The following is a 27,356-nucleotide window of genomic DNA, read 5'->3' as shown; positions in this document are numbered from 1 at the left end:
ATATGTTATGCCCCCACCATTTCTCATCCCCTTTGCATCTTTTGACCCCCGTGATTGCCGACGACTGACCGCCCACTACCTGCAATACCGCTCCTCTCCGGCCATCACATCGTTCTTTTATGCCCTGCTTCCCATCTCCACTTCTTCTTCAGAGAATCTACACTGCGATCGTCTGACGCCCCTCTAATTACTGCACATGAATGCTTGATGTCTGGCCGAGCAGCTCTTGCCTTTACTTTGGTAAAGGTAGGACCTGTTTCAGCTGTAATTGAGAGAGGGGGCGAGTTCTTGAAGGACTGGGAGAAAGGGGAGGTACCAGTATGCTGCTGAGATCTTTCATTCACCACAAGTTTCTTGTCTGCACCATTCTGTCAGTCATTTCTCTCCGGAATGCAGCTGCTCAGCATGAGGGTAGGCTTCTTGAATAATCATCATCGTCCTCTGCTTTTCCATCTTTTCCCGATTATAGAGATGAGGAAATTTGGACAGAGCAGCTCCCCTGCTCCATTAACTTCCAAATCAAGAGGATGTCTTTCCCACTCTGGCCTTCACAAGATCCATCTTGTCTTGTGCTCCTTTTTTTTTGTTTTCTTTCCCTCGTTATGAGGTTTCCTTTTTCGGCCTTCTCTTGGTTTCGATTGTTTGTCTCCCTCTTCCTAGGATGGTTTGTTTCTTTTTCTCGGCAAGGTTGCTATGAGTCCTTATTTTGGTTCTCTGTGATTGTTTTGTAGGTCTCGTTATTCACCTGCGTCAATGTCACTTGAATGTGCCACAATTAATCTTTAGATTGTGCCATTAGGATTTTCTTTGGTCAATCAAACTTTGTGTTTGAATACGATGGATTACACCATTTGTCAAGTGATTATGAATTCCAAAATTATGTTTCATTGGGTTGTCATCTTTTTGCTAACATCATGATTGATTGCAAGAGAATAGTATTACCATTAGAAATTCTTAAAAAATATATAGTTGACTTTTATTTTATTTCATATTAGGTCTCTTTATGATAACACCATCACTGTCGACCTTAAGCTCAGATAAAAAATATGAAGGGGTGCATTATGTAACTGACAACCAGCATTAAATTATGTTAAATCTCATGAACATAAATTTTAATCGATTTTAATATAGAAAACATCAATTAATTGAGTTTTATGATTTTATTATTGTTGTTGTTGTTGTTATATCTGTAATGTTTGAGCTTACATGTTTCTAGGAGAACCATATGCAATGCGCATAAGCTGCGGGGCTCCAAAGGATGTTACTACTAAGCCTACCAATACCCTATGGAAAAAAGACTTTGGATATACGGGTGGAAAACAGGCAAATGCAACAATCCCCAGTTTCATTGAGCCTCAACTGAAAACACTTCGATATTTCCCTCTGTCTGATGGCCCGGAGAATTGCTACGACATTACTGACATTCCTCGAGGACACTATGAAGTGAGGCTATTTTTTGCACTCATTGCTGATCCTAATTTTGATAATGAACCAATGTTTGATATCTCTATAGAGGGAACTCAAATTCACTCTTTGAAGTCTGGTTGGAGCAACAATGACGAGCAGTCTTTTGTGGAAGCCTTGGTATTTGTTACCAACGCATCTTTCACTGCTTGTTTCCATAGCACTGGTCATGGTGATCCATCCATTCTTTCAATTGAAATCCTTCAAGTCGATGACACTGCATATTATTCTGGACCACTGTGGGGTAAGGGGACAGTGCTTAGAACAGCCAAAAGATTGACATGTGGTACTGGGAAGTCTGCATTTGATGAAGACTATGGTGGCAGTCACTGGGGTGGAGACAGATTCTGGTTAGCTATTTCATACTTTCAAGACTCTGGTCATTCCATATCAACAGAACATAGTATCAGTATGACATCAATTTCGCCAAACTTCTATCCGGAGAAGCTTTATCAGTCTGCAATTGTGGGCAGTGCTCTACAGCCCGATTTATCATTCGAAATGGAGGTGGAGCCGAACAGAAATTATTCTGTGTGGCTTCATTTCTCTGAGATTGACCCAAGAATAGCTGGTGAAGGGGAAAGAACCTTTGACATATCACTAAATGGCGATATTGCATTTGAAAACATCAACATTATTGGCATGACAGGAGGAAGCTATGCAGCTCTTGTGCTGAACACGACTGTCGAAGTAAGTGGGAAGGCCTTAACAATCGTTTTGCGTGGCACAAATGGAAGTCATGCGATCATAAATGCAATTGAGGTGTTTGAGGTTATTTCAGTAGAGTCCAAAACTTCAGCAGATGACGGTAAGTATACTCCAACTTATTTCACAACTAAATTTCCTTGATAATTTTTATGTTTCGAGTGCTGTTTCTGTTTTCACTTAAGCCATCAATTGTTGTTTCTCAACCAAGAGTGTTATGGATATGTTGAATCATGACTAGGGAGCTAAGACTAGAAAAAGAACAGTTGATTGGCCATGGATACCCTTTCTTCTTCTCTCTAGGTTAATTCCTCCTTACTCTCTTAGAATGCAGTCTTTTGTTTCCTCATACTTTATATTCTCTTTGATTGCTGAAAAGGACTGGCCAACTTCATTATGCTTACACCTACTAGCAAATGGCTGTTTTCATGAGACCAACCATGCTCATCCAGGATACATAGGATTTCCATGTTGCAATGCAAAGGGTCAACTTTTTAACCATTGTCAGTGGAAGACTACTACTGTTCACAAATGTTAGAGAAATATGGCATTGTTGTCCCACCACAGCTAGCAAAGAGTTTATACATCATTTTCTTGTAGCAACTATGCTAATTTGGTTTAGGTATTTGTGTGATATAAGTTTCTCACATGCAATTTGTTACTGTTAAGAACAGCAACCTATTTGGCTAAAAGTTTGCTTCTGCATGTTTAATTTATTTGATTCTTTGCTGCTCGAAGCTGGTTCGATAATTATATTTTATTTCCAAGTGAATAGCTGATGATATTTCACTTTGCCAGAAAGTGTACATGTTTTTCATAATATTATATCTCCAAATGCCCTTTTGCAGTCAGTACTCTGCAAATTCTAAAGAGCTCTCTGGGACTTCCACGTCGTTTGGGCTGGAATGGTGATCCATGTGTTCCTCAGCAACATCCTTGGAGTGGAGTTGACTGCCAATTTGACAGCAAGAGTGGCAATTGGGTCATAGATGGATTGTACTTTCTCAAACTTGCATTTATTTATATGTAGCTTTACATTATGTTTTCTCTTTTGCTCAAGTTAGAAGTTACCGTACTGACTCCTAAGGAGGGTTAAAAAATTAGATCTCTTTAATATTTTAATTCGTAGACTTAAAAAATTTATATTAAAATATTTATAGTTATAAAAATAAAATATTTAACTATCTTTATCCTAACGCCATTGATAATATGCAATTAGCCCCTCTTAAAGATTCCCTACTCATTGACTTACTTGAGAACAAAAAGACAAGGACTAACATTTCTTGTCAAGGGCAAAACCTGTTAGCTATCATCCCTTGTGATCACTTGTGTATTGCAAAAAATGTCACTCTAATTCACTGCCACTTGTGACTTAAATATTCTAATGTATTTGGGCTTGGCTACATGAAATTCTCAGACCATTAAATTCTGATTAGGGAAATTTCACTAGGCAAACAAATGTGTGAGGGGTGTACTAGATACGTAAACTTACAACCTCATGCTATTTGAGAATGTCTATATCTTGTATGAAATGTCAAATAGAGGTTCTTGCTTGTCACACAATTATTAGAGTTGATGTGAAATGCCTAATTCAAAATGTGATCAAAACTTGTCCAACCATATCTTATATATGTGCTAGTATGTGTATGTAAGTCTTGACAGTTGAAATACTTCTTATGTGCAGAGGTCTCGACAATCAAGGTTTAAAAGGTTTTCTGCCAAATGACATTGCTAAACTGCAATATTTGCAAAGCATGTAGGTCACCATACTCTTGTTTATGGTCTATAGTACTGCTTAAATTATTTCTCTTATCCTGTTTGGAGAAACTTGTGTCATGGTCTGCCTAACAATTGATATGATATTTGTCATATTAAATAACTTGAGTAAAGGCTTATCTGGTGTAACACTTTTACTGTTATCTTTATTCAATCTTACTTGGATGTACTCATCTATGGATTCTTTCTTTTACTCTTGTGAAGGCTGCTATTTCACCAGTCATATGACATGTTTTCTTGTTCTTTAATTTCTGAAGTAACTTTAGTGAAAACAACCTGTACGGGTCCATTCCATCCTCTCTTGGCACCATTGCCGGATTGCAAACACTGTGAGTTACCTCCTCTTTGTCTTTATTGTATGATGCAACTTTGTCTTCTTTTCTTTATTCTTAATATATCAAGTTGAAGTTTTGTTCTATTTACTTTTTAACCATTTATAATTAGTTTAATACGTGAGGCTTTCAAGCATAATTCATCTTATCGATTTCTACTGATATGTCGATTAACTATCGATATGGTACGTACCGAATTGTATTAAGCTAAACCGAATATACTGATATATAATACATGATGTCATATTGATGTACTACCCATATCTTTTATCGGACTAATATTCGTACCGAATGAAACACTGTGATACGACAAGATTTACTTTCAAGATCAACCCTGAGTTCCTAATATTTTAAAAAATTCTCGTCTTTTACATGCATGTTTAACACCTACATTTAACATAATCTCTGCCACTTGATCTCGATTTTAATCATTTGATTGCTACCTTGTCTACAATGCATTTAACATGGTCAATCTGAAGCATGTTTTATGTCACAATACAAAATTGTTGATCAACAAAAGTTATTATGTGGATAGTCTGTGTGATTTCTCCTTGCGGATATGTAACACTTATCTCAATTATAATCCTGTTTTGTGCAAATATTTCCTAGTCGCAAAACCTCAGTTGTAAGATATTTGGTGCTGATATTTTACCTTGATAAATTAATTACCTCTAGAATCAGAGTGAATGTTCTAATGAAGTGACTCATGGATGGTTTAAGCGTCAACCATGCAGTTGTCGACTAATTTGTCAGTACCAGTCTCCCATCATTAATCTACTTAAGTTGGGTCAACTATGCTTATATTTATTTAATCCAGCTAGACAGGGAAATATTCTATTTGGATACAGGATTATGTTATCCTGATCTACAAAATTGCTGATTGAGGTCCTTCGAAGCAATTCCAAACTAAAAGTGGCCAGCTATGAAAATTTAAAAAATGCAGGAAATGTATTATCCTTGTCATAAAAAATAGTCTTAATCTAGGACTTTGATTTAATCTGTCTATGTGACTACAATTCAGAAGGAAAAAATGTAAGATTCGTTATACCGTAATGTATCACTCGATACGAGCGATGCATATTAATTTGATAAGGGATCCATACGAATAATACATCGGTGTACCCCCATATATTATGTGCCGGTATGATCGGTATAACTCGGTATAACTCGATATATATCGTATCGACAGTCGGTATACCAGTACAAACTGATAAGATAAATCATGAGAAAAGTATATGTTCTTTTTTCCTTTTTGCATTTGGTCCATGGAGTATGATTATAGCATTTGGTCCATGGAGTATGATTATATAAAGCAGGTCCTCGTATGATTAGTTTGTACATAAATTAGGAAAATATAGATGCATTGGATTTTGTTAAGAAAAATCTAGTTGAACATCAGTCAAAGGCGTTACCCTCTGCTTTTTCTATCTTTTGATAAGTTGTTCTTTGCAAAGTAACTTCAGTGAACTCTGCTATTTTTTTGATGTTATCAGGAATCTATCTACCTTTTCTGGATTGAACCTCTGACCCTTTGTCAAAACCGATCAGTCCTTTGTGCCAACCAAAGGCATCAATTTTGACTTTTCTAAAGATGAAAAAATGGCTTCTTCCTCGGAATTCATCTTTCCTTGATGCAAATATAAAGAAGCTTACGAAACTTAATATCATTTATATAACAGAGTATGGTGGGATGTTTATTGGATTTTGTCTTGTATAAAAATCTTCTAGTGCAACTTTCTGTTCCCAATTTCTTTCCAAGAACTCATCTAATTCACTGTTGCACTTGTCATGGAAATAATGGGACACGTGTCCTTCTTTGACCAAAGGTACTTAGGAAATCATTATCATACATGCTGAAAAAAAAGGCTTGTCCTTTTCCATTCTATTACTGAGGAAAGTATTGTCAATTCTTTCATTCTTTGAAAGGGTTTTTGTCCTTTTCCATTCTATTGCATTAATTTATAGATCAAGGGCGCACTTTAATTTTATAACTTCATTTTTTCATTCTTTTAATATAATATTTTGCAAGAAAATAAAGGAATGCATTAGTTGCTAACTCTATGAATTGTTTGTAGATATCTCTCCTATAACCAACTAAATGGATCAATTCCTGAGAGCCTTGGGCAGCTGACATCGTTACAGATACTGTAAGGATTGCTACAGTCAAATCTTTTTGAATTTGTAGCAGCTGATGTTGAAACTTTTATATAACTTTCTTGTAGGAATCTCAATGGGAATCTTTTATCTGGAAGAGTTCCTGCAAGCCTTGGAGGACTTCCACTTCACAGGGCTAGCTTCAAGTAAGAAATGTTTGTTAAGGCAATAGTCAAGATATTTGCTCGACTAATTAATGCCTAAGTTTCTATAGTTGTAATGCAGAAAGTTGCTGTTCTGCAAATATTTGATTACTCGTTTCAATTTTAGCACTTTACGAAGCTGAAAACTAATTTTTGCATCATGCAGAATCTAAGTTGGTTATTAGACACAAATTGACTAAAATATAGAGGGTTTACATATTAGTAGTGTCCCTTTTGAAACTATATGTTCAATGATAGTGATACTCAACATCACCTGAGTTTGAAATTGGAAACTTTTAGTCCACAGATATCTATTATTTGATCCCAACTTTTAACGAGTGGAGGCAATTGTCAGGTTGACTGTATTTCTTGTGGCTTCTCAATTGCCTTTTGAAATGAAAATGCAACTTTGATTTGCATAAATTATCAATCATCAGTGTTCTTAGTATATTTTACAAATCAGCACTAATTATGACTGTTAGATGACTACTCTAAGGGGTTGAAGATTATGAATAGTACTTATTGGAATAGCCCATAACAGATAAATGCCGTTTAACTATAGTTAGGGACAATGATCAAAAGGAGTTTTCTTCCAAATTTTGCATCAATTATCTCCTCTAGATTCCAGCTACATTTCTCATCATCAGGCTCATGCAGCAGGTGAGACTTGGTGATTAATTAGGTGTCATGCAGATGAGAGTACGGTTTGATTAAGATTATCTTGAGCTCATTATCTGCTTTGAAGAAATATAAATTTTCCTGCATTACTATTTGATCAATGTCTACTCTGCAGTTTTAGGATGCTTACTACGGAATGCACAGTTTTACTGGTAATGCAGGTCTATGTGGAATACCAGGATTACCTTCATGTGGTCCTCATCTATCTGTTGCTGCTAAAATTGGCATTGCTTTTGGGGCTTCGTTTGTGTTTCTGCTCGCCGTCGTCGCTGCACTGATCTGGTGGAAAAGAAGGGAGAACATCCTCCGTGCGCAAAGGATTGCCGCCGGTAAGTATCCTGTGTTCAAAAGAAAAGAAATCTCATCATAGCCTTGTTTATGAACTTATTAACTTAAAATAGCTAGCTTGCTCTATTGTAGCAAGAGAAGCTCCATATGCCAAAGCTCGGACGCATTTTGCACGAGATGTTCAAATGACAAAACATCATCGACCACATGACCAAGTTCGGAGTCACACACTGATAATGGATCCAACTTAATCTCTTGATTGAAAGGATTACATGATTGTTCATTTTAACCTCTTTGTTCCTCTGCGATTGTGTTATCATACAGGAAGAGTTTTGATCAAATAGATTTTTGATATAAAAGGTTCATGTATATACATCTCTATTACTTTATTCTGCTCTTCACAGGGGTAAAGGCTTAACCTTACTCCTAAAACTTTAGCTTCAATGCTGGTTATGTTTTAACTACTGGTCATGAGTTTGGATCAAAACCAATATGTTTTTGTCTTGGCTTTTCTTCATTGCAAGCTACATTATGTTATATTTCTTTTAATGTTTTATCTCATCAATGCAATTAGGGGAGAGCGGTACTAAGCAACGTGCATTATGACACCCCTATCGTTCAGTGCAAAAATGTATTGTATTGACTCTCCCTCGTCTACAAGAGATGTGCTCCAACTAAATTAATCGGCGGACGCATTCACACCCGCGGCGTCTGCGGCTCGAGACAAACCGCTGTCTCCGTTACTCCACCGATTCATCTCGGCCGCCCATTCTGTGAGGCGGAGGACAGACATCTGTGGTGTGTTGGACACGTCTCGCGGACGTACCGCCGCCCCTTGGTACTTCGCCGAGGGCAAACAAAACGGGGGCACACGCACCCGCTGGTCTTCGGACAGTGGGTCCCGCGTAAGGGCGGTGGGGGCCCAGCTCCGTGATCCGAGTTGCACGGCGCGGAAGTGGTCGATGCGAACAGATGGTGGGCATCGCTCGACGGCGCCGAATTGTCCTCGATTGCCCCGCTCCACCGTCCAAATCTTGCAATCAACCCATATATAAACCCCTTCCCCCTCTCTTTTAACTCAGCCTCAGCCTCTGCCTCTGCCTCGCTTCTTGGATCAGAGTCATCGTACAATCGGGCAGAGCAAATAGAAGCCACTGCAATTAACAAAAGAGTAAAGAGAAACAGCACTTTACCCATGGCAACGAGGGAGAAGCCGGCAGCCGGCGATGAAGGAGGAGGAAAGGAGACGCATTTCCGGGGGGTGAGGAAGCGGCCGTGGGGAAGGTACGCGGCGGAGATACGGGACCCGGGGAAGAAGAGCCGGGTCTGGCTTGGAACCTATGACACGGCCGAGGAGGCAGCGCGGGCATACGACGCCGCTGCTCGCCAGTTCCGCGGATCCAAGGCCAGGACTAACTTCCCCCGCCCGGACGCCTGCCCGTGCCCCGGGCCCGCCAGCGTCATCGTCGCCCCCTCCGCAGAAGCTGGCGGCGGCGGCGGCGGCGGCAGCCCCAGTAGCCAGAGCAGCACGGTGGAGTCCTCCAGCCGCGAGGCAGCTGTACCGCCCCTCGCGATCCCGCTCCCGCCCTCGCTCGACCTCGATATCCTCCGCCGCAGCGGCATCAGCGGCTGCGCTCGGTTCCCCTTCCAGCCGTACCCGGCTGTCGCCACCCCCGCCATGCAGCCGGGACACCGGTACTTTCTCTTCGACACGATCGTCAGATCTGAGAAAGCAGCGGCAGCTGCGGCGATAAGCCGCCACCACCTCCTCACGCTGTACCCGCCCACGATCGTCGCCGATCTGAACTCTGCGATAGCCAGCGGCGTCCAGAGCGACTCCGACTCCTCGATGGTCAATCTCCACCGCAACCACCGCTCTTCGCCGCCGCACAGGATGCTACCCCTGGATCTCGACCTCAACCTTCCCCCTCCGCCCGAGATCACGTGATCCGCCCACCACCGCTTCCCCCACCTTCCTCCGAACAACAATATCCCGTTACCCGTCTCATTCCCCGCCTTGAAATACTTCTCTCGAATCAAGCCCAAAAAGGACCAACTTAGTATTCCGTTTTTCTTATTTCTTTACTTTTCACTTAGAGAGAGAAAGAGACCGAAAAATATTGTAAATATTTAGTTCTTTTTTCCTTTTTTTTCCCACAGAAAAGGAAACCCGTAGTACCATTTCCACTGACAATAAACGCTTTTTTTATATTCTACGGAGGGAAAACGAGGGATGGCTAGGCAGACTTTTGTCCATTTCTTGCTTGTTTCCATTGCGACAATTTGACAACCACCTTTCGTTGTCAACGATCACTTAGACGCGTCAGTAAGCTACTTCACGGGGCAGCGATTCTGATACTGAAGTAACTACTCCACCGTCGCTCACCAGCTTTGTTTGTGGGTCACCTACGAAACCAAATTAGGATAGTGATCCACCGTCATTCATAAATTAGGACCACGTCCTCCAACCTCTTATCTCGTATCATTACGAGGAAATTTTCGACGGTGCTCAACTCGATGATGTCGCAGAGCGCATTCTTACCGCGAACAAGTCGGCCCAACTATCTGACCACGAGTCAGCTCGCAGATTCAGGCACGAGTTCCGGGTGCGCCGCGCATCCATTGTGTCGTGGTGAGCCGTAAAGGTGGTATTAGGACAAAGCACAGGCTGTCTGACGACGTGGCATTTGATGACGGTACCAGCTCAGCCATCTCACACGAAGCGGGAACTCAACTGCATCTGTCCCTTCCTTGTCTAAGACAATCGACAGTTAAAATAAGTACATTTTAAATCTCAGGCCTGTAATACTATCCACCTACACACTAACGGTCGTGAATCCACTCCATCATTTTCATCATCCGTCGCAACAGTTAGTCTTGACCGCAATTTGGTTCGAAACCAAACTGATCAAAAACTGAAATCGATCAACGATTTCAGGTTTAAGTTAAACTGACATCAGCTTCTAGCGATTTCGTTCCGATTCCTAATACTTGGAGTGATATTGATTCGGTTCCAAATCGGAAGAAAAAAAAAATCAATATTAAAAATAAAAATTAAGTATTAATAAAATTTAAATAAATTAAAAATAATTTCGGTTCAATTAATCAAAACCTAAACTAAAATCGTCAATTTCAAAATCAAAACCACTAGTTCTTGAACTGAAATCGATCTGATTCTGTTAGAATCGACGATCCAAAACTTAGGTTTTGCTCTCTCCTCGCTTTGATGGTCTTAAAAAAGAGAACCGTTCCATCCATCTCTCTCGGCCTTAAACTATAGTACCGCCATCTCCATTCTCTCGCTATCCACCTAACTAGCACTACTAATTCGAAACAAAGATGGCAAACTCACAGAAGAAGAAAGATCTACTTCAAAGCTTGATTTCGACCTCGAGTCGAGCTCATCTCGAGCTTGAGCATTTCTTACTGAAAGTGGATCAAATTTCATCATTCACCGGAGATAACACTGTTCGTGCTTCAGCAACCAAATAGTTTGTTCCAACTGAATGAAACTAACCTAACGTTCTCGTATAGACGATCCACACCAAGAACCTACGAAAGAAAAAAATTGCTAGTACCATAGGTTCTAATTAAGCCTTCAAATGTAAATTAAAATTAGATCCTGTCGGACCAGGTAAAGCCTCAACAAATCTCGTTGGTTTGTCTTTACAAGCCAAGTGTCTGCTCACAGACGTCTGCAGAAGGCTTATACAAGGCTTTAGACTTAATTCCTGACTGAGTTAATTATAGTATAAGTTGGGACAGCCTATAGCACTTTCCCATACGACGTCTGCAGTCTCACAAGTTTCTGTTGACTCGTTACATAAGTTGCTCTTTGAACAAGTGTTAAAGTGCCGACATTAGTATGTAGATGCTGCAGCAAAGAAAATATTAGCAGAGCTGGTGTTACCTCTTCACTGCGCATGCTATTCCTAAAATGAGTGGGAAATACTGTGCCGGCCTAAACAACCACAACAGAGAGAGCAAACAAGACTTTTAATCCTTGGTTTGGACAATGCTAAAGATACACTAAATTTTAAGTAGTATTTTTAGTTTTTTATGGCTCAAACTTGAAAGGGAAATCAATCTGTCAACTGATATTTTCCTAATTGGAAACTCTAGTCTGCTTTGAAGCTTGAGTTAACTAAGTCAACTAGGAGTGACGTTTTAGTTCCACTAATTACACGATGCTTAATCCATTTCCAGGTGAAGCATATCCGAGTCCTCTGGTTTTATTCATGTTCTCACTTAGACTTCTACTAATTTGCTTCAAATTGTAAACTAAATTTTCTTCTATCTCCTCGTTTTCTAGATCTACGTGCAGAATCATAAATCATGTATAGTAAGCTTTGTTAATTTTCAGTAAAAACTACCTAAAACTGATCTTGGTTGGATCTCTGACATTCAATTGTAAACTTCACTTCACAAAGGCCACAGCAGAAGGAGCGAGAAAGTGTTGCATTATCCATTATAAATCTACGTGCTGATAAACTAATACCACTGATGAGGAACATAGATCAACATTCTCCTTCACTGCAGTTACAGGATACTAAAAATCTTTTGACTACAAGGCCAAAACTTCAGTACTAAGCTGAGCACTTTAACCACCGTTTCATTTGGCAGGACTTTCAGAGTTGTATGGTGGGATTGTTCATCACAAACATATATATACAAAATGCTTGGATCAAAAATAGCATCATTAACTATAATTTGATTTTTCTATGAAAATATATCAGCAAAAAACAAAATAAAGAGAGAAGTTAGAAGAAGCATTTAACATCATCCCCAAGACTACTCAGCTACATCTCAATAGCTGAACAATATAATTTGAGGAGAATTATTGCTAGTAATCAAGGACTAAAATGCTTGATTCACAGAATTATGTACTCATATCATGAGAGAGAAATACACATATATAATGCATGCCAATGCGTCCAACATAGGCACACTGCCACGCATCAAATTTGACAGTTCGCATTGGTATGGTGCATTGCAACATCAGCTTGGTACAGTAAAATACACCATGCCAATACATAGCCACCGTGGATTAGCATGCGAGACATTAATTCTCACTGGTAGGACTACGTTGCGAGACATTAATCTTCACTAGTAGAAGAGACTAAGTAGAGGAGAACAGTATGTCGTCTCATAATAATTTCTACATTAGTACAACTGGAATCACTTTGGAGAGATTGTGCTCCTATATATTGCTTTTACTTGTATGAGTTCCCAAATGAAAATAGTTTTGACAAACAAATACTTCATGTTCCCCTTTGTGCTTAACACTCTTTTGACTGTGGTATGACTCGAGGATTCTCTTGTGAACAAGCTTAAACAGACGTTGATAAGAAAGACATCCCTATTACTAGATAGTCTTATAGGTTAAATTTACTCCTATCTTGCATGTGTTTGACTTTGCAAGAAAATTGACTTTGAGACTGATGTCAATAGTTGCCCATAAAACTTAATACATATCTTCTCTAAGCATCAACCAATAATTGCATGAATATGATGGGGACGACACTAATTAGAAACAACTGCTTCCTTTAACTCTTTTGTCATTTTTTACGTCTAAAAATTAATGGCTGATTTGGCTCCTGAAGCTTGAAATGAGAAGGATCCTCTTCATATGCTGGACTTGTAAAACAAAGGTACATCCAAGATCAAGCTACATACATATTTATAATCCCGTAATATAGAATTGAGTAAGGCTGCATCATGTTTATCTTGATAAAATTATAGCTCAACCCATGTAGAATAAAATTAACAATGCGTGCCGTATATTTTTTGTTGAGCAATGATTTACCAGTAATTCTAGTCATTCTCCTTTTTCAATGCATATCTCCGACACTAAATTAATCAATAAAATGCATAAAGCGGCACAGGACAACTCAAGAGGGAACAAAAAGACACCACGACATACTATGCAGAGGAAGGACAAAATTCGAGTACCTTATCGGCATCGACCCTCAACGTCGAGACGAGCAGCAGTGGCGGATGCCTCCTCAACCTTGAAAAGAAACGAGAAAACAGAGGAAAAAGAGAGGTCAGTCACACGATAACCAAGTGCGCCTCCTCGATGATCGTCATCGAGAGGAAGAAAGCTAAACCACCTCGAATCCTCCGCCGCCATCTGGGGCTTCGTCGGATCCGAGTGCCTCCACGACGGCCGCAGAGAAGGAAGACACGGGAGGGGAGATGGGAGGGAAGGGAGCAATTGGAGCGAGGAGGAGATGGGTTTGGGGTTTGGGGGGCGGCAAATTTGGGGATACGAGGATGGCGTATATATATATATATGCGGTCATGAACCACATCGAACGTCAGATATCGGATCCGGTTGAGACTTGGTAGCGCTCAATCCGACCCAGTTAGCATCGATTAGATGACTTAAACGGAAGCCAATTTCTTTATAATACGATGATAACATGTAATACACCAATATATATACGCAGATATGATCATGAAATCACATCGAACGTCAGATATCGGATCCGGTTGAAACTTGGCAGTGCTCGATCCGATCAAGATGAGTCAGATCGAACACGGATTGGATCGGGAACGATTTGATTCAAAGCCAACTCCCTCAAATCGGTTGTCCCTTTTTTACTATTTATAATTAATGGATATAAATATTTTTAACTTATTAGTTAATTCTAACAAACTTTTTGTACCATTTTTGTTTCTTTCTTTTCTTCCCCTTTTTCTATTTCTTATTTTTGTTTTTCTTTATGAGAATCTTTCAACGTTGGTGATATAAAATTAAAAAAAATAGATAATCAACTTAGATAATTAAAAATCAAAGAGAATACTTGTTAGATTGATTTAACCTTTTAAGATTTAAGATGTCAAATTATAAGCCCAAAAGATGATATCCATTTTTGACTACCTGCAAATTACAAAAGAATATTTTGACTACAACATCGACCAATTATTAGCGACCACAACAAACATACTCTCTTCTTCTTTCCTCTACAAATATCAGAAGAAGAGATAGGAAAACAAAAATAGGAGTGTGATCATCTATTCTCAAAACCAATAAACTCTAACAGATGGAAGGCATACACTAAAAGAGAACATTGGACTTTTAGTCATCTTCTAAGTAAATTGCAATGGACTTTGTAGATTGTGTTAAGTGTTTTTATACAATAAACATTACTCCATGATGCATCTAAAGAAAAGCAACCATCAGTGTATTTATTGACCATTCAAATCAGAGACCAAAGAGCCTCAAGAAAAAGGCAGCAATTCGAGACATCGATAGAACATGGAATCCATGTCAAAACAGTCTCAGTGAGGAAATTCATGTGGTATTGGTAAGACTATAATCTTATTGATATGATGCATACTTGCTAGATGATAATGTAACTCACCATTAGTCCACTAGCTTCGGCACAAGCTGCTCTGTGGGTTCACTTAGAGGTACTCTTTCTATTTTTGAAACTTGCTCGTTTCCATCGACAGATGGTTTTATGAACACATTGAACAAGATGTTGTTCAGAACCGTAAGTAGGACAAGTGCAACGGCAGTATATGCAAGATAAGACCCTGACACTTCTGGCATATCATCAGTCCTCTTGCCGGTTATCAGATCTCTGTCTAGAATAGGCTCTGCAATTTCATTTACGTAAATTGTTGTTAAAGGTGAATAAGAAATTGAAATATGTTATAATACCACTAACATGTAGTGCATGAAATTGTAATCCAGGAAACTAAATGTAACCGAACACCAAATTGGCTATCTTGAAATTTCATTATTAGTTCCACATCGTATCCTGTCATAGAAGTGGATCGTACAAAAGGGAAACACTTACTATTTGCATCACCTTATTTTAGATGGTTCTATTTCTTCTAACAAAACAATCATTCCATTAAATATGACATGGTAGAATCATGACTTGTAGCATATGGTACTTCGAAATAATTTCTTTGCAAGTATAGACTTCCACCCAAATCCTTATTTTTTGTGTCCTCACGAATATAGAGTCTATAAACAATAACAACAATTAGAAAAAGTTGTTATCAACAATTTAATGACAACTACATGAACCCTATTCACCATTGAACACTAATAACAGCAGCGTCATGCAACAATTCCCCTCATACCTCTCTTATCATTTGTAATTGGATTCTCTTCGGTCTTCTTCTTCCCCTCTCAGCACCTTTGTTTTCAATTTATGCACCTCATGCCATTGGTGCATTTATAATTTTCAAATGATCTTAGACTATATCCCCTTGTTTCGGCAGTGACCAGTCTAACTAATTTCTGATGACCAATGATAACGAAACAATTAGGGATAGGAAATTAAGCGATCAAGAAAATATATCAAGATCTTCCATAATCATTTAGATTCAATCGAACTACAATTCACATTTCTAAGTGAAGCATTTACAATCAGAAATTTATGATGAACGCATTTCAGATAGTTGAGCGATCCCTTAGCTTCTATATCCTATCTTTATCATTTTGGCATTTATAATATGCAATCAACTCTATATGCAATTCAGGCCTTGACTTCCTTAAATAGTTTTGCCATTCCATGTCTCCTAAAGAAATCCTCTGGTTATTATCTCAAGATGCAGAAGTAGCAACTGAAATCAGAACCCACTAGTTTGTACTACTATGAGAAATTCAGCCTCCTGAAGAGATCAGATCCTGTCATGTATTGCCAGCTTGCACTTATTTTCAGCCATTCAATTGATATCCATATTGATTTAAGATTTTCCTTAAAAAATACATTCATCTCATCTGTGTTGCTTTCCAGGACAAACAAAATGAATACATTCATTCATCTCTCTCCCTTCCTCCCTCCTTCCTTTCTTATCCTTCAATCTCTTTCATTATTCTCCTTTTAAATTTCTTTCTTTCTTTCTTTCCTTATCACTGCTGTTATAGAATTTGCTGCACAATTCAACCATGCAAAATCAATTTCAAGATTAACAGTCAACAAGCTTATCATTAATTCCTTATACACATATTGATATGTCCCATTCACAGAGATTTTCATCTCCTTTTGAGGTATGCAGTCTACTTCTGCAGCTTTTGGAGACATACCCAATGCCCCCTTTCTCTGGTCTTACTACGACACAAGAACAAAGGCAAACATCGCAATTGACCAAAAAACATGATATAATTCATCCAAAACCACAGATTACTCCATGCAATTTGAAGCGTTAAAGCAATGAAACAGCGAATGGAAAGTACAAATATGACCTAGAGAAATTAGGAGGCGTACCTAAAGGAGGAGGAGAGGGCCGCTTCTTCTTCGGGAGGGCTTCCTGCTGCGCGAGGGACTCGAGCTGCTGGTCGAGCCGCTGCAATGCTTCCCGGGCCTTGCTGGGGTCGACCTCGAACCGGGTTTCTTCCCCACCCATGGCGCTAATTGCAGTGAACAGCCGCCTGTGAGCCCTCCTCCGAGCAGGGCCAGGAGCTCCTACGATGTTGAAGCTAAAGGCGGCATTCAGAGGCGAGGCGAGGAGAGCGGCTCTGTGGTGGACGAGCTGAGGCGGCGACGGAGACATGAGAGCCGATCGCCCACGCCTGGCAGCGAATGCACTGCGTTCGTCGAACACTTGGTGGGGGAGTAACGGACATTAATTCACATAATATGCACGAAATTACGAAAAGGAAAAAAGAAATATATGCTCTAATTTCAACAAAAAATAAATAAATTCACATAATTAATATTTTCTCTAAAATTAAATTAATAATTACATATTCGTCATCTTAGAAAAATTCTCAAATGAAATTAATAATCATAATATAAGATAATTTGGATTAAATCATATCAAGTCTAAAATCGTGTTGGACCTTTGAAATTTATATTCAGCCTATTTATATTTCTTGAAGAAAAATGTCCTAAAAGCTCTCAACATATTTTTTTTTCCTTATCACACTATTTAAGACCCTAAAATGCAAAGCACTCATTTCTTAATTTTCAAAAGTAAATTTCTTCAAACCAAAGATTTTGCAAATTTACAAAATATTGTTCATCAAATTTTGTTTATAAATCTATGTCGAGCTCAATATAATTTTACCATCGTAAAATAAATAGATTATTTTCATAACTCAAACTATGATCATCTAACTCAAAAAAGATCTCAATATAAAAATGATGAATTCTTGAATAGAGTATCCATCTTGATTAGCTTTGTGATAAAAAAAATAATCTTTTTAATCTTCAAAAATAATTTCTTCAAACAAAAAAAATTTATAAATATAAAATCCTTCTAAGACCTAAATATTATTTTTTAAAAATTATCAATTAAATATTTTTTAAATAAATGTATGTCTTTCTCAGCGTAATTTTGCCATTTTAAAATAGATAGATTATTTTCATGACTCAAATTATGATATATTTGACCTCCAAAAGCACAAAAGAGAAGAGTCTTTAATTGAAGTGCCTATTTTGATTGGTTTTGTGGAAAACACATGTAGTCTTGTGTGTTTATTTTCAATTTTGTTTATGATTTGTTTATGTAAATGTAATGAGTGGGGTTTATAGATAGTCTCCTTTCTACCCATAAAAGTAAATATCCACTTGTAAAAAGAGTTTTTACTTGATACTTTGCAATGTTCTTATAATGAACTATGCATCTTATGTACCACCACAAGAATCATGTGGTTTGTGATAAGGAAAGCCTATCTATCTATTCACCATTCACACAAAATGCATTAAAAATAAAAGTAAAATAAAAGAGAAAGAAAGTTTTTGTTCCTCAATTTTTCTTACTTAGTAGTTATTGGCTCATCCTCCAATTTATCGTAGTTTAATTTTATTGGAGAGAGTTCATCTTTTTTTTTCATTCTTGAATTAATCTTCGTTAGAAATGTCTCTCATGTCTTATATATATATATATATATATATATATATATATATATATACTTGAAATATAAAATAATTAGGTATTTAATTCGATATGCATATGATATTATCAAATTACGTGTCGAGTCGAGTCGAGGTGAACCCCATCCACTACCATATCGAACGCGAAGAGGAACCCGACCTATGGGTCCCGCAGATCGAGGACCCAGACGAGAGGGTGAAAAGTCGTAGGGGAGGATCGTGGGTACGCGTACAAGGAGTCGTATTCATTCCAATGACACCTACATCAAGATGGATGCTGATTGGGGCTGCGCTGGGACCCGTCTCGGTCCCAGCATCGGATCCAATAGGGAAAAGCCGTGTCGTGGTTCCTGGCGGGGCGCGGTTGGTTCACACTGGTCTGGCTCTCATCCACGACTGAATGATTGGGCTGCGTAGGTGTTCGACGATATGACGCAGCACATGGCGGGAGACACGGCGAGAGGACGACACCGCGGCCGCAGGTCGCAGATGGAGACGTCCGCTCAACTTGTGCTGCTGACATTGCGGCCGAGATTGACGACTCACCCATTCACTCTCTCTCACTCACCGTGTGATTTCATGCAACACACGTCTCCCTCACCAAGTAATTCTATCCTTCATCCGAACTATTTGCTACGAATAGTTCGACAAATTCTGAGATTTTTCTTAAATAACTTTTTTTTTTTTCGACAACGTCGTAACCATAGTTATCGAAATCGGATAGAACATCAGTCTCGTAAAATCTGAAGTCACTAATTAATTTATTGAATCACCATACCATGTCCAATGATCAAACAATAAGTTTAATATTTTTTTAAAAAAATATTATATTAAAAATATATAATAGTGTAAAAGAAGAAAGTTAATAAGGAATCATTTAATCAACCTACGAGGAATTGGAGTATACGAGCTCCAAAAAATTCGAGCATAGATTTTATCCTTTTCGAACATATAAACTTCAAAAAGCATATAAGAGACATCTGACGGATTTATGAAATATTGGTTTCTATACTCCTCAATGAACCATATAGAATATAGTATATTTTTTTTATTTTTTTTTATTTTTATAATAAAAAATAAAATATCTTAGGTTGAAATTAAACTCTAAAACTTCTTGTAATTATTCCGTAAGGTAGTATAGTTAAAGACAAGAATCATGGACATACCTTATCTGGGAACGCCAGAGTATTTGGACATGGTTCGAGAGAGAGAGAGAGAGAGAGAGGGGGGGGGGGGGGGGGGGAGTAAGAACTCAAGGAGAAGGAGGCGGAGGAGGAGAAAGATGCAGCGCAATAAGTGTTACAGAGCTGAGAAGAAATGTCTGTCCGCACTTAATGTGGTATTGTATTTTTCGCACTCCGATGTTTCTTCTCAGACTGTCTCCGGGCATTCGTAGAGGCCAACGCCTAACAAAATCCACAGTGGATCCCATTGCAGATTCCCGTGTCCAGTGATTGCTGCAACAGTCATCGCCAGAGAGTGGCAGTGGTCGTGCCAGTTTCCAGCCATGATTGGGCCATCTCAGGACAAAGCCATGTTGCTATTCCTTTCAACCCTTCTTTTGTGTACCTCTCTGTGAGTCTTGTCGTGGCACTCCAGAATAATGCATGTCCTGTTCCCATTCCTATCTCCGCAGCTGCCACCGCCGCAGGAGGATGAAGAAGGAAGGAAGCACATCTCCTTAGACTCACTTCTCCAGTGAACGAACTTGCAGGCTGCTGCAGCATCCACATTCCACTGTACATATTCCACGGCCAGAACGATGAAATGGCAGATCCCAGAGGCGATCTGCCATTATTGCCAACTCCACCCTCACTCATCATCAAGAAGCTTCACCCTTCCCACATCCTAATATAAAGAGGAACAACATGGTGACTGTTAGACGAGAGAAGCTCACGGTTCTATGAAATGTGAGGGATCCTGTCGGCTTCCACGTCGTGGTCGTCGGCGGCAGGTTGCCAAGCGGATGCGGTGAGCAAGGACAAGTCCTTCCAGCCCAGCTTCAAGCATCCGTGCTCCTCCACGAGAGTGTATCCCTTCCATGGGAACATGCCCAGCAGCAGGTTGGCCTGCGCCGCCGGGCTGCCTGCCAGCGACACCCGACGGAACCCCGCTTTGCTGAGCTCCTCCCCCCACCTCTCCACCTTCACCTCCCCCGTCCGCTTCGGGCCGCCCACGGCCACGATGTTTTTTATCTCGGCGGCTAGTAGCTGCCGCTCGACGGCGTGGCGCTCCTCGCTGTCGGCGCCGGCGCCGTCGCCGAGAGCGTCGAAGAGCGCGGAGTAGTAGTGCAGCGCCTCGACGAAGCGGCCCAGGAAGCCGCCCGCGTGGCTGAGGTCCTGCTCGACGATGGTGATCAGCTTGGGGCGGAGCGCCTGGAGCAGGCGCACCGTGCCGGCGTCGGAGCCGGTGACGTCGTAGAGGCAGTGGTGCATCCAGTGGACGACGGTGGCCTCGCGAGGGTGGCGCGGGGCGAGAAGGGGGGCCGGGTCGGCGAGGTGCCCGATCTTGCCCTCCAAGGGGTGGAACTCGAAGGGGAGGCCGAGCGCCTCCGCGAAGTCGGAGAGGCGGCGGCCGGTGGCCTCGAGTAGCTCGATGGAGGAACCGACGCCGGTGAGGCGGAGGGAGCGGAGCTTGGCGGGGCGGGAGGCGAGTATGTGGAAGAGGCCCGGCCATTGGAGGCCCTGCATGATGTCGAGGTCCACGACATGGACGCAGTCCTCGCCGTCGAGGGCCTCGAAGATGGCCTGGTTGGCGGTGAAGTGGGAGAACTTGACGAGGGGGGAGATGGCGTTGTAGGAGTTGAAGGCGTGCGAGATGCGTCGCTGGGTGGCGGCCACGGCAGCAAGCGGAGAGTAAGCGCCCAGGAAGGAGCTCACGATGCGGGCGCGCAGTGCGTCAGCGAAGTAGGCCGCGACGCGCTCGGGGGAGGAGCCGAAGGGGGACGCCAGCTCCGAGATCTCCGGGAGCAGGTCCCGGGCCTCCGCGAGCTGGTCCGCGGCCACCGCCTCAGCGCAGCGGAGAAGGAGGCCGAGTAGCCGGAGGCCCCGCGACTCAGCTCCCCGGCCCTCCGCCTCCACGTGCTCCTCCTCGGCCACGACGATCTCCATCTCAGGCTGGTGTTGGTTGCGCTTCTTGCGAGCGCGGTCCTCGTCCTCGACGTCGCCGCACCCAGGGGTCGCGTGGCCGGGAGCTGCGGTGGAGCCGCCAGCAGAGGAGGAGGAAGGGTCGCGTTCGGGGCGCTTGGGTCTCATGGCGTTGGCCTTGATGGAGGGCCGACGCTGCACGCTCCGAAGCATCACGAGAGCCAAATCTTATATGGAACGGAAAGCAATTGGACGAAGAAGCAAAAGAGATGGCAGGAGGAGGATCTCTTCGATGTAGAGGAGGAGGGGGAGGAGGAAGAAGAGGAAGGAGATGGTGTTGTTATGGCGTCAAATCGGTGTAAGCGTCAGCTAGCGGCCGCCCGGGCTGTCGCCGTCCTTTTTGTTGGGTTTATCTGCGTCCCGTAGTTGTTTCTTTCCCCCATTATTATATCTGTTTTCGCTTTCATTTCATCAAACGGCTTAAGGCCAGTTGGAGTCGCATCTTTGGATCTCGACTGGATGCTCCATCCCATGTCTCGACCGAGTGGCCAACCAGCGAAAACACAAGTCCGAAGTTAACTCGCCACGGTGGGTCCAGTGGGGCCCACCTGCGATCGACCAATGAGCATCCGACGTTATGCGTTTGGTCACTGCCGAGTCGTTGCAAGGGGGGGGGGGTGGGGGGGAGAGAGAGAGAGAGAGTAGCAGCGGCTGCTTGCACTTGTGAGGCTGCAATTGCTGGCTTGAGTACAGCCTCACACAGACAAGAGATGGATTGTGAGATGAAAGGATGAGAAGGGGGGAGGAGGGGATGGTGAGTGAGTGAGAGCTTATGATGTATCTTGACAAGGTTAAGCACAAAATGGCACCGAAGTGGGCCCACCGAAGAAGAGCCAGGTTGGCCATTGTAACCATTGGCTGAGCCTCCCACCTCACCTCATGATTACGTGAAATATCTAATTATTTATGCATGTCTCTATTTATTTATTTCGAGTCAACGTTTGATTTCATCCACATACATATTTCATTGCTGTTGTGTTGTCCTGACATCACATCACTGATTTCATACACAATTTCCAAAGATATGTACAGTTATTTCGAAGCAAACAGCATATGAGAGTTATCAAAGCGATTCTTCTTGCTTCTAGTTAAAAATGGTATTCAAGCAAAATCTCCACACAACATCACTTGATGGGGATAGCAACAGCTTACGGTCTCAAATTAGGAACCATTTTGCAGCAAGGTTACGAGAGTCGGGGCAGGAATATTAAGGAGTAAATAGCTTTGATAACATGACAGAAGTTGCATCTTCCCCCAACATTTCCACTGACACTCGAAAATTGATCTGCCAGAAGGAAAGTGACCAAACATTTGTCAGGCTCTCTTCTGTTGGGAGGAGAAAGCAAATTACTGGTCCTCGGCGGATGCTTCTGCAGCAGCAATCTCTGAATCCAGTAACGACATCAGCTGCTCCCCGACATGCTTTGCTACCGATATCATGTCAAGAATAACACTGGGGTCTAAGCCTGCACCCCCTCGTTTCGTCAACCCACAGATGTGGCCATGCCGATTCACGGAAATAGACACCGCAGAGCTCATTTGAGACTCCTCTTCCGAGGTTGCATCTACAATGTAGTGCCTGCTGACCTGACAAAACATTGACCGTTATATATATGACCAATGCAAAATGAAACACTAGTTTCGACATAGTAGCTTGCAAGCAATTTGTTGCATGTTTGACGGTTGGTAGCCAGGTTATTTAAGTCCATACATGTGGATCCAGGCAACAAGGATGTTGTTTTCTTAATTGTAAAAATGAAAGACGAAATCAGTGCACTAGAGTGGTAACCATAGCAACAATTTCTCTTACCTTAGTTAAAGTCACTACGACGGGTACTCCACTAGTGTCAAACTGCAAGAACTCTTCATCACTGACGTCGACGTCTGGTTGGTCATTAGGTGAAGCTCCAAGATTGACGGTGACCTTTGGAATGCCTGTATTGCTCAAAGCTACCTGGCAAGAAAGTATACACTGAGAATTGCTGCTCCATGAAACTTTCGAGAAGACATCAATAACTTTGCACCATTTTATAGTTTAGATCAAAGGATCTTATTTAGTTCATCGTTAATTAGACAGCAAGCTTTGGCATAATCAAAAGATTGTTTCTTTGCAACTTGGGTCACTAAAATTCGAACCACAGAAACAGTCCCTCTGCTTATAAAGGTAAGGCCATTCAAGTTGATTCTCCCTAGACCTTGTATTAGCAGAAGCCTTGTGAAGTGGGGTTCGTAATTTTACGTATTGGATCATCACCACCAAAATTAAATATCATCTTTCATACTCATTTAGTGGGTAACAATGATCCGTAGCTTAAGATAACAATAAACAGAGTTCACAACGAGGTGAAGCACATAAAGTCAGCCGGAAATCATTTAATGAATATACAGTTTAAAGCCACTTTGTGATTGTGAGATCATTCCATTCTAAACTCATTACTACTCTCTTTTATGCAAAATTTTGTATGTTGTTGAGACTAGTAGATTCCTGATTTCTGAGCTCAAACTAAATTAGAATGGTTAGCAACATGAACTTGTAAGAATTGAATTAATTAACTACTGAGATTCTTGTCATTTAAAACCAACAAAACATGTAATGACAAAATAGTTAGGTTTTTTTAACAAAACAGTTAGTTACTGTATTCTTTAAAAAGTTGAGAGATAACTAATACGAAATGCACAAAATCAACTTCCTTAACACTTCAAAACGAACTTTGGTCTTAAAAAGATATTGGCGATAAAGCATTTCATGTATAATAAATTGAAGTGTATACATAAAATGAATGCTTTGCTTGAGATCAGCAGGAGTTTATCTTCAGCCTCCTGAAAAAATCCTTTTCTTCAGTAAGAGTACAAGTCTATTAAAGAGTTCTGTCAGACTCTTTTAATGCACTATTGAGAAAATAGGAAAGGATAGAATAATGCTCAGAGAGTAGTAAGCTAATAGACTGAGTCTTCAGAGAAAGCAATGACTACAAGTAGGCATAAACAAAATCCTAGAAGCCACAGAAATATATTTATGCTTCCCAATTAGTCACATAAGAAAATCAGCACAATGTATGACTTTGTCATGCAATCAGAAAACTCCTATCTCTTGAGATTAGATAACAAATTAATTTGTTAGCACAAACAAAATGTTAGTAGTCACAGAAAGATACATGGTGCTGACTTTTCTTCTTCCAAGAACAATTACCTTGATAGCAGCAGCCAATGCATCAAGTAGGTTTCCATCTGAACTCACAACAAGTCCATCAATGTACAAATCCCAGCATACCTTGCCCTCAACAATGACTAGTGATGAGAGGTCAATTCCAGCCCCTGACATACACTTCTGAAACATCAGCAGCAAAAAGAAAGCCATCGACATGATCTTCTCATTTTCATAAAAGTTTTCTAGTGTATCTTGAATGCACTTGATTGTGGGGATTTTAATAGCTAATGAGAGAGGTTCTGAAAAGTTGGGAATCAAGTTATGATAATCAATATTCAACATTTTTAGAGTATGAATACCTGCTCCACTCCTTCCACCTAGTAGGCATCTCTGGAGAGCAAATGAGAGCTCTGTAGACAGTTCTTCACCTCCCCTTCCCTGAATATTTTCAATAAACAGGTTGACATCAGAGTTTCTAACACAAATAAATTTATGACAATAATAAATTTTCAACTCAGGAGTTGAAATCTTACATTTGTTCCAAATGGCTACATTTACTTCTCGTATAAGGAAAACTTAATGTTTTAAAATTTAGATGAATTCAATGTCTTCCATTTAGTGCAGCTTAATGCAAGTATAGACAGACACTTGATCATCTGTTAGTTTCAAATATAAACTTTAAAAGTTGCTCTATTTTTTGTTATGAGTTTAGGGCACACAAGTGTTCAAATATAAACATTATCCGTCTGTCCAAACATATTCAATTTATTTATCAAGTTTCCATTAAGTCATCTAATCATTCGCTGCTTTTCTCTGACAAAATTCTCTCCTTCGAACCTACACTCAGTATATAGCTTCTCTCTTCTTTTTTTCCCCAAATGACTGCACTTACTTCATTAAGAGCTTCCATCTATCTCATTTGGTATGCATCCATTATCATTTTGGTGTCTTGCGAAACATGTCATGTAATTGTACTAAAAAGCCTAATGCAAAACTGCATTCTATTTTGCCAGTTATTTTGTAAGTAGTTTTCTTGTCACAGACATACATTTTCTAGGAGGTAATTTGCACAAAAGAACATATTTGAAATTATATAAAAAAAACCCACAAACCTCAAACATGGGTGCTGCTGTTGGGCTGCAGTCAATGAAAATGGCAACTTTCCCTTTGTCGGGTTGAAGAGGGTGTGGCTTCCCTAATTCTGCCTGCATCAACCAAGAGAGAAAAATAGATGCACAAGTAGTGCACAAATTCACAAAAGATAACCTACTATAAGAATAGGATGCCATGATTGATGATCTCAAGAAATATTAACCTATTAGTTCTGAGATTTTGATCTAGGAAAGGGAGAAAACAAACTTCAGGCTCCTACTCTTAACACAGTACTTTAAAGTTAACTATGGGATAAGCAGATAATGCACCTTGATGCTTACAATCACATCGGTTGCGCCCAATCTAACTCGAGCAGAACCATTTGCCTGCAGAATTTGACATTAAATATGAGATTAAAATATTCCTTACTAAACGGAAGGAACAAAAGGAATAAAAAATGATACTTATTCAAACAAAACAGCAACTTTTCACCTGAGGAATGACCCCTGTTACAACAGATATGGGCCGGTAGTGGAGTCTTTGGCGGCCATCGGTGCGGAGATCCTGTGCAATCCCGCCCCGTATGAAGCGCTTCTCTCCCTCCGACAGCCCCACCATTCTCTTCCCCTACAAAGAATAATTAGAAGAAAAAGTGTGAAAGCATTAATCATATAAAAAGAATAACGAGAAACTACAATGTATAGAATTCTCTATCACTACTCTCGCAAATAAAGTAAATTCCAGAGTTAAACTAATCTAAAAGATCAAATCAACTTTGTATAGATCAGATAAAGAACTGTGGCAGGAATCGAAAATAACTAAGATATAAACAATTTACACAAGATTTTATGCTTTCTTTCCATGTCGCATTTAAATGAAATTAGTCGATTGGAGAAATATTAAGAATGTAGGTTACTGTCTGTACTTGCTGTTTACTCTTGTATAACGAGCTTACTCGACTACTATTACACAGGTGATTGCAAACTGGTTACCTATAACAGTGGCAGAGCCGACCAATGCTCGGCGGTGGCTGAGGGAGATCCGAAGTCGGGAAGGTGGCGACGAGCAGTATGCGGCAGGTCTCCACCCCAACCGTCGCAAAGAGGAAACCAAACCACAGTGGCCGCTTCGAGGCAGCGGTGGAGCAACACGTTGTCGCGAATACGTCGGAGCGGCCGATGGCTGAGCAGCGAGGAACCAAAGGGTGAGAGAGCGGAGGGTATGCCTCGTCGGTGCGAGGAAAGTGAACACTTCGTCGGGGCAGGGCAGCAGAGACGAGTGAAGGGGCGGCCAGGAAGAGGAGAAAGGAAAGAACGACGAGGGCTTGCGGGCGGGTTTCTGAGAGACTTTGTCCTTCCCTAAGCTTGATTTAAATGACTTATTTACCCTCAACATTTTGCCCATTAAAATTATATTTATATATATATTTTTTTAAAAAATATTTTATTATTTTTAAATCTTTCCTTCATTAAAATTTTTATTTTATTATTTTTTAAATATTTCAAATATTTTATTATTTTTCATAAAAATAATAATAGCCTATGTAATGTTGTGAACATTTGCCTTGACCATGGTTTCGATATATA

The 27,356-nt window shown here is 40.6% G+C and overlaps 5 protein-coding genes and 1 long non-coding RNA gene across 8 annotated transcripts; 2 read left to right on the top strand and 4 right to left on the bottom strand.

The window, feature by feature from the left end:
* Window positions 1–23: 23 nt before the first annotated feature.
* On the top strand, window positions 24–8,043 carry LOC103982892 (receptor-like protein 4). Of its 3 annotated transcripts, none has more exons than XM_065106043.1 (9): window positions 24–312; window positions 1,217–2,272; window positions 3,018–3,165; window positions 3,854–3,925; window positions 4,203–4,274; window positions 6,353–6,424; window positions 6,500–6,577; window positions 7,397–7,581; window positions 7,673–8,043. In XM_065106043.1, the coding sequence occupies exons 2-9, from the start codon at window positions 1,231–1,233 to the stop codon at window positions 7,789–7,791; spliced, it is 1,788 nt and encodes a 595-aa protein (XP_064962115.1). In that variant the 5' UTR covers window positions 24–312; window positions 1,217–1,230; the 3' UTR covers window positions 7,792–8,043. The 3 variants fall into 3 exon arrangements, with proteins under 3 accessions (XP_064962115.1, XP_018679771.2, XP_009398234.2); XM_009399959.3 differs by having other exon boundaries at window positions 25–411; XM_018824226.2 differs by lacking the exon at window positions 3,854–3,925 and having other exon boundaries at window positions 24–411.
* A 430-nt stretch (window positions 8,044–8,473) lies between these two features.
* Window positions 8,474–10,141, top strand: LOC135610937 (ethylene-responsive transcription factor 4-like). The gene has a single exon (XM_065106044.1). The coding sequence runs from the start codon at window positions 8,736–8,738 to the stop codon at window positions 9,486–9,488; it is 753 nt and encodes a 250-aa protein (XP_064962116.1). The 5' UTR covers window positions 8,474–8,735; the 3' UTR covers window positions 9,489–10,141.
* Window positions 10,142–13,219: 3,078 nt separating this feature from the next.
* On the bottom strand, window positions 13,220–13,796 carry LOC108952499 (uncharacterized). Its single transcript, XR_001977474.2, has 2 exons — window positions 13,654–13,796; window positions 13,220–13,550 (listed from the first exon to the last, which is right to left on the bottom strand). It is a non-coding gene; the product is annotated as an uncharacterized LOC108952499 (long non-coding RNA).
* A 913-nt stretch (window positions 13,797–14,709) lies between these two features.
* On the bottom strand, window positions 14,710–17,136 carry LOC103982893 (uncharacterized). Its single transcript, XM_009399960.3, has 2 exons — window positions 16,774–17,136; window positions 14,710–15,148 (listed from the first exon to the last, which is right to left on the bottom strand). Exons 1-2 carry the CDS (start codon window positions 17,057–17,059, stop codon window positions 14,913–14,915), a joined length of 522 nt encoding a protein of 173 aa, XP_009398235.2. The 5' UTR covers window positions 17,060–17,136; the 3' UTR covers window positions 14,710–14,912.
* A 2,522-nt stretch (window positions 17,137–19,658) lies between these two features.
* On the bottom strand, window positions 19,659–21,859 carry LOC135610936 (scarecrow-like protein 23). The gene has a single exon (XM_065106041.1). The coding sequence runs from the start codon at window positions 21,681–21,683 to the stop codon at window positions 20,286–20,288; it is 1,398 nt and encodes a 465-aa protein (XP_064962113.1). The 5' UTR covers window positions 21,684–21,859; the 3' UTR covers window positions 19,659–20,285.
* A 725-nt stretch (window positions 21,860–22,584) lies between these two features.
* Window positions 22,585–27,093, bottom strand: LOC135610935 (uncharacterized). Its single transcript, XM_065106040.1, has 8 exons — window positions 26,763–27,093; window positions 26,263–26,397; window positions 26,100–26,156; window positions 25,791–25,883; window positions 25,038–25,116; window positions 24,721–24,845; window positions 23,341–23,484; window positions 22,585–23,117 (listed from the first exon to the last, which is right to left on the bottom strand). Exons 2-8 carry the CDS (start codon window positions 26,386–26,388, stop codon window positions 22,878–22,880), a joined length of 864 nt encoding a protein of 287 aa, XP_064962112.1. The 5' UTR covers window positions 26,389–26,397; window positions 26,763–27,093; the 3' UTR covers window positions 22,585–22,877.
* Between the last annotated feature and the right edge of the window lie 263 nt (window positions 27,094–27,356).

Source organism: Musa acuminata, chromosome BXJ2-4, assembly GCF_036884655.1.
Source record: "Musa acuminata AAA Group cultivar baxijiao chromosome BXJ2-4, Cavendish_Baxijiao_AAA, whole genome shotgun sequence".
NCBI classification, from domain to species: domain Eukaryota; kingdom Viridiplantae; phylum Streptophyta; class Magnoliopsida; order Zingiberales; family Musaceae; genus Musa; species Musa acuminata.
This window is presented reverse-complemented; position numbering and strand designations above follow the sequence as displayed.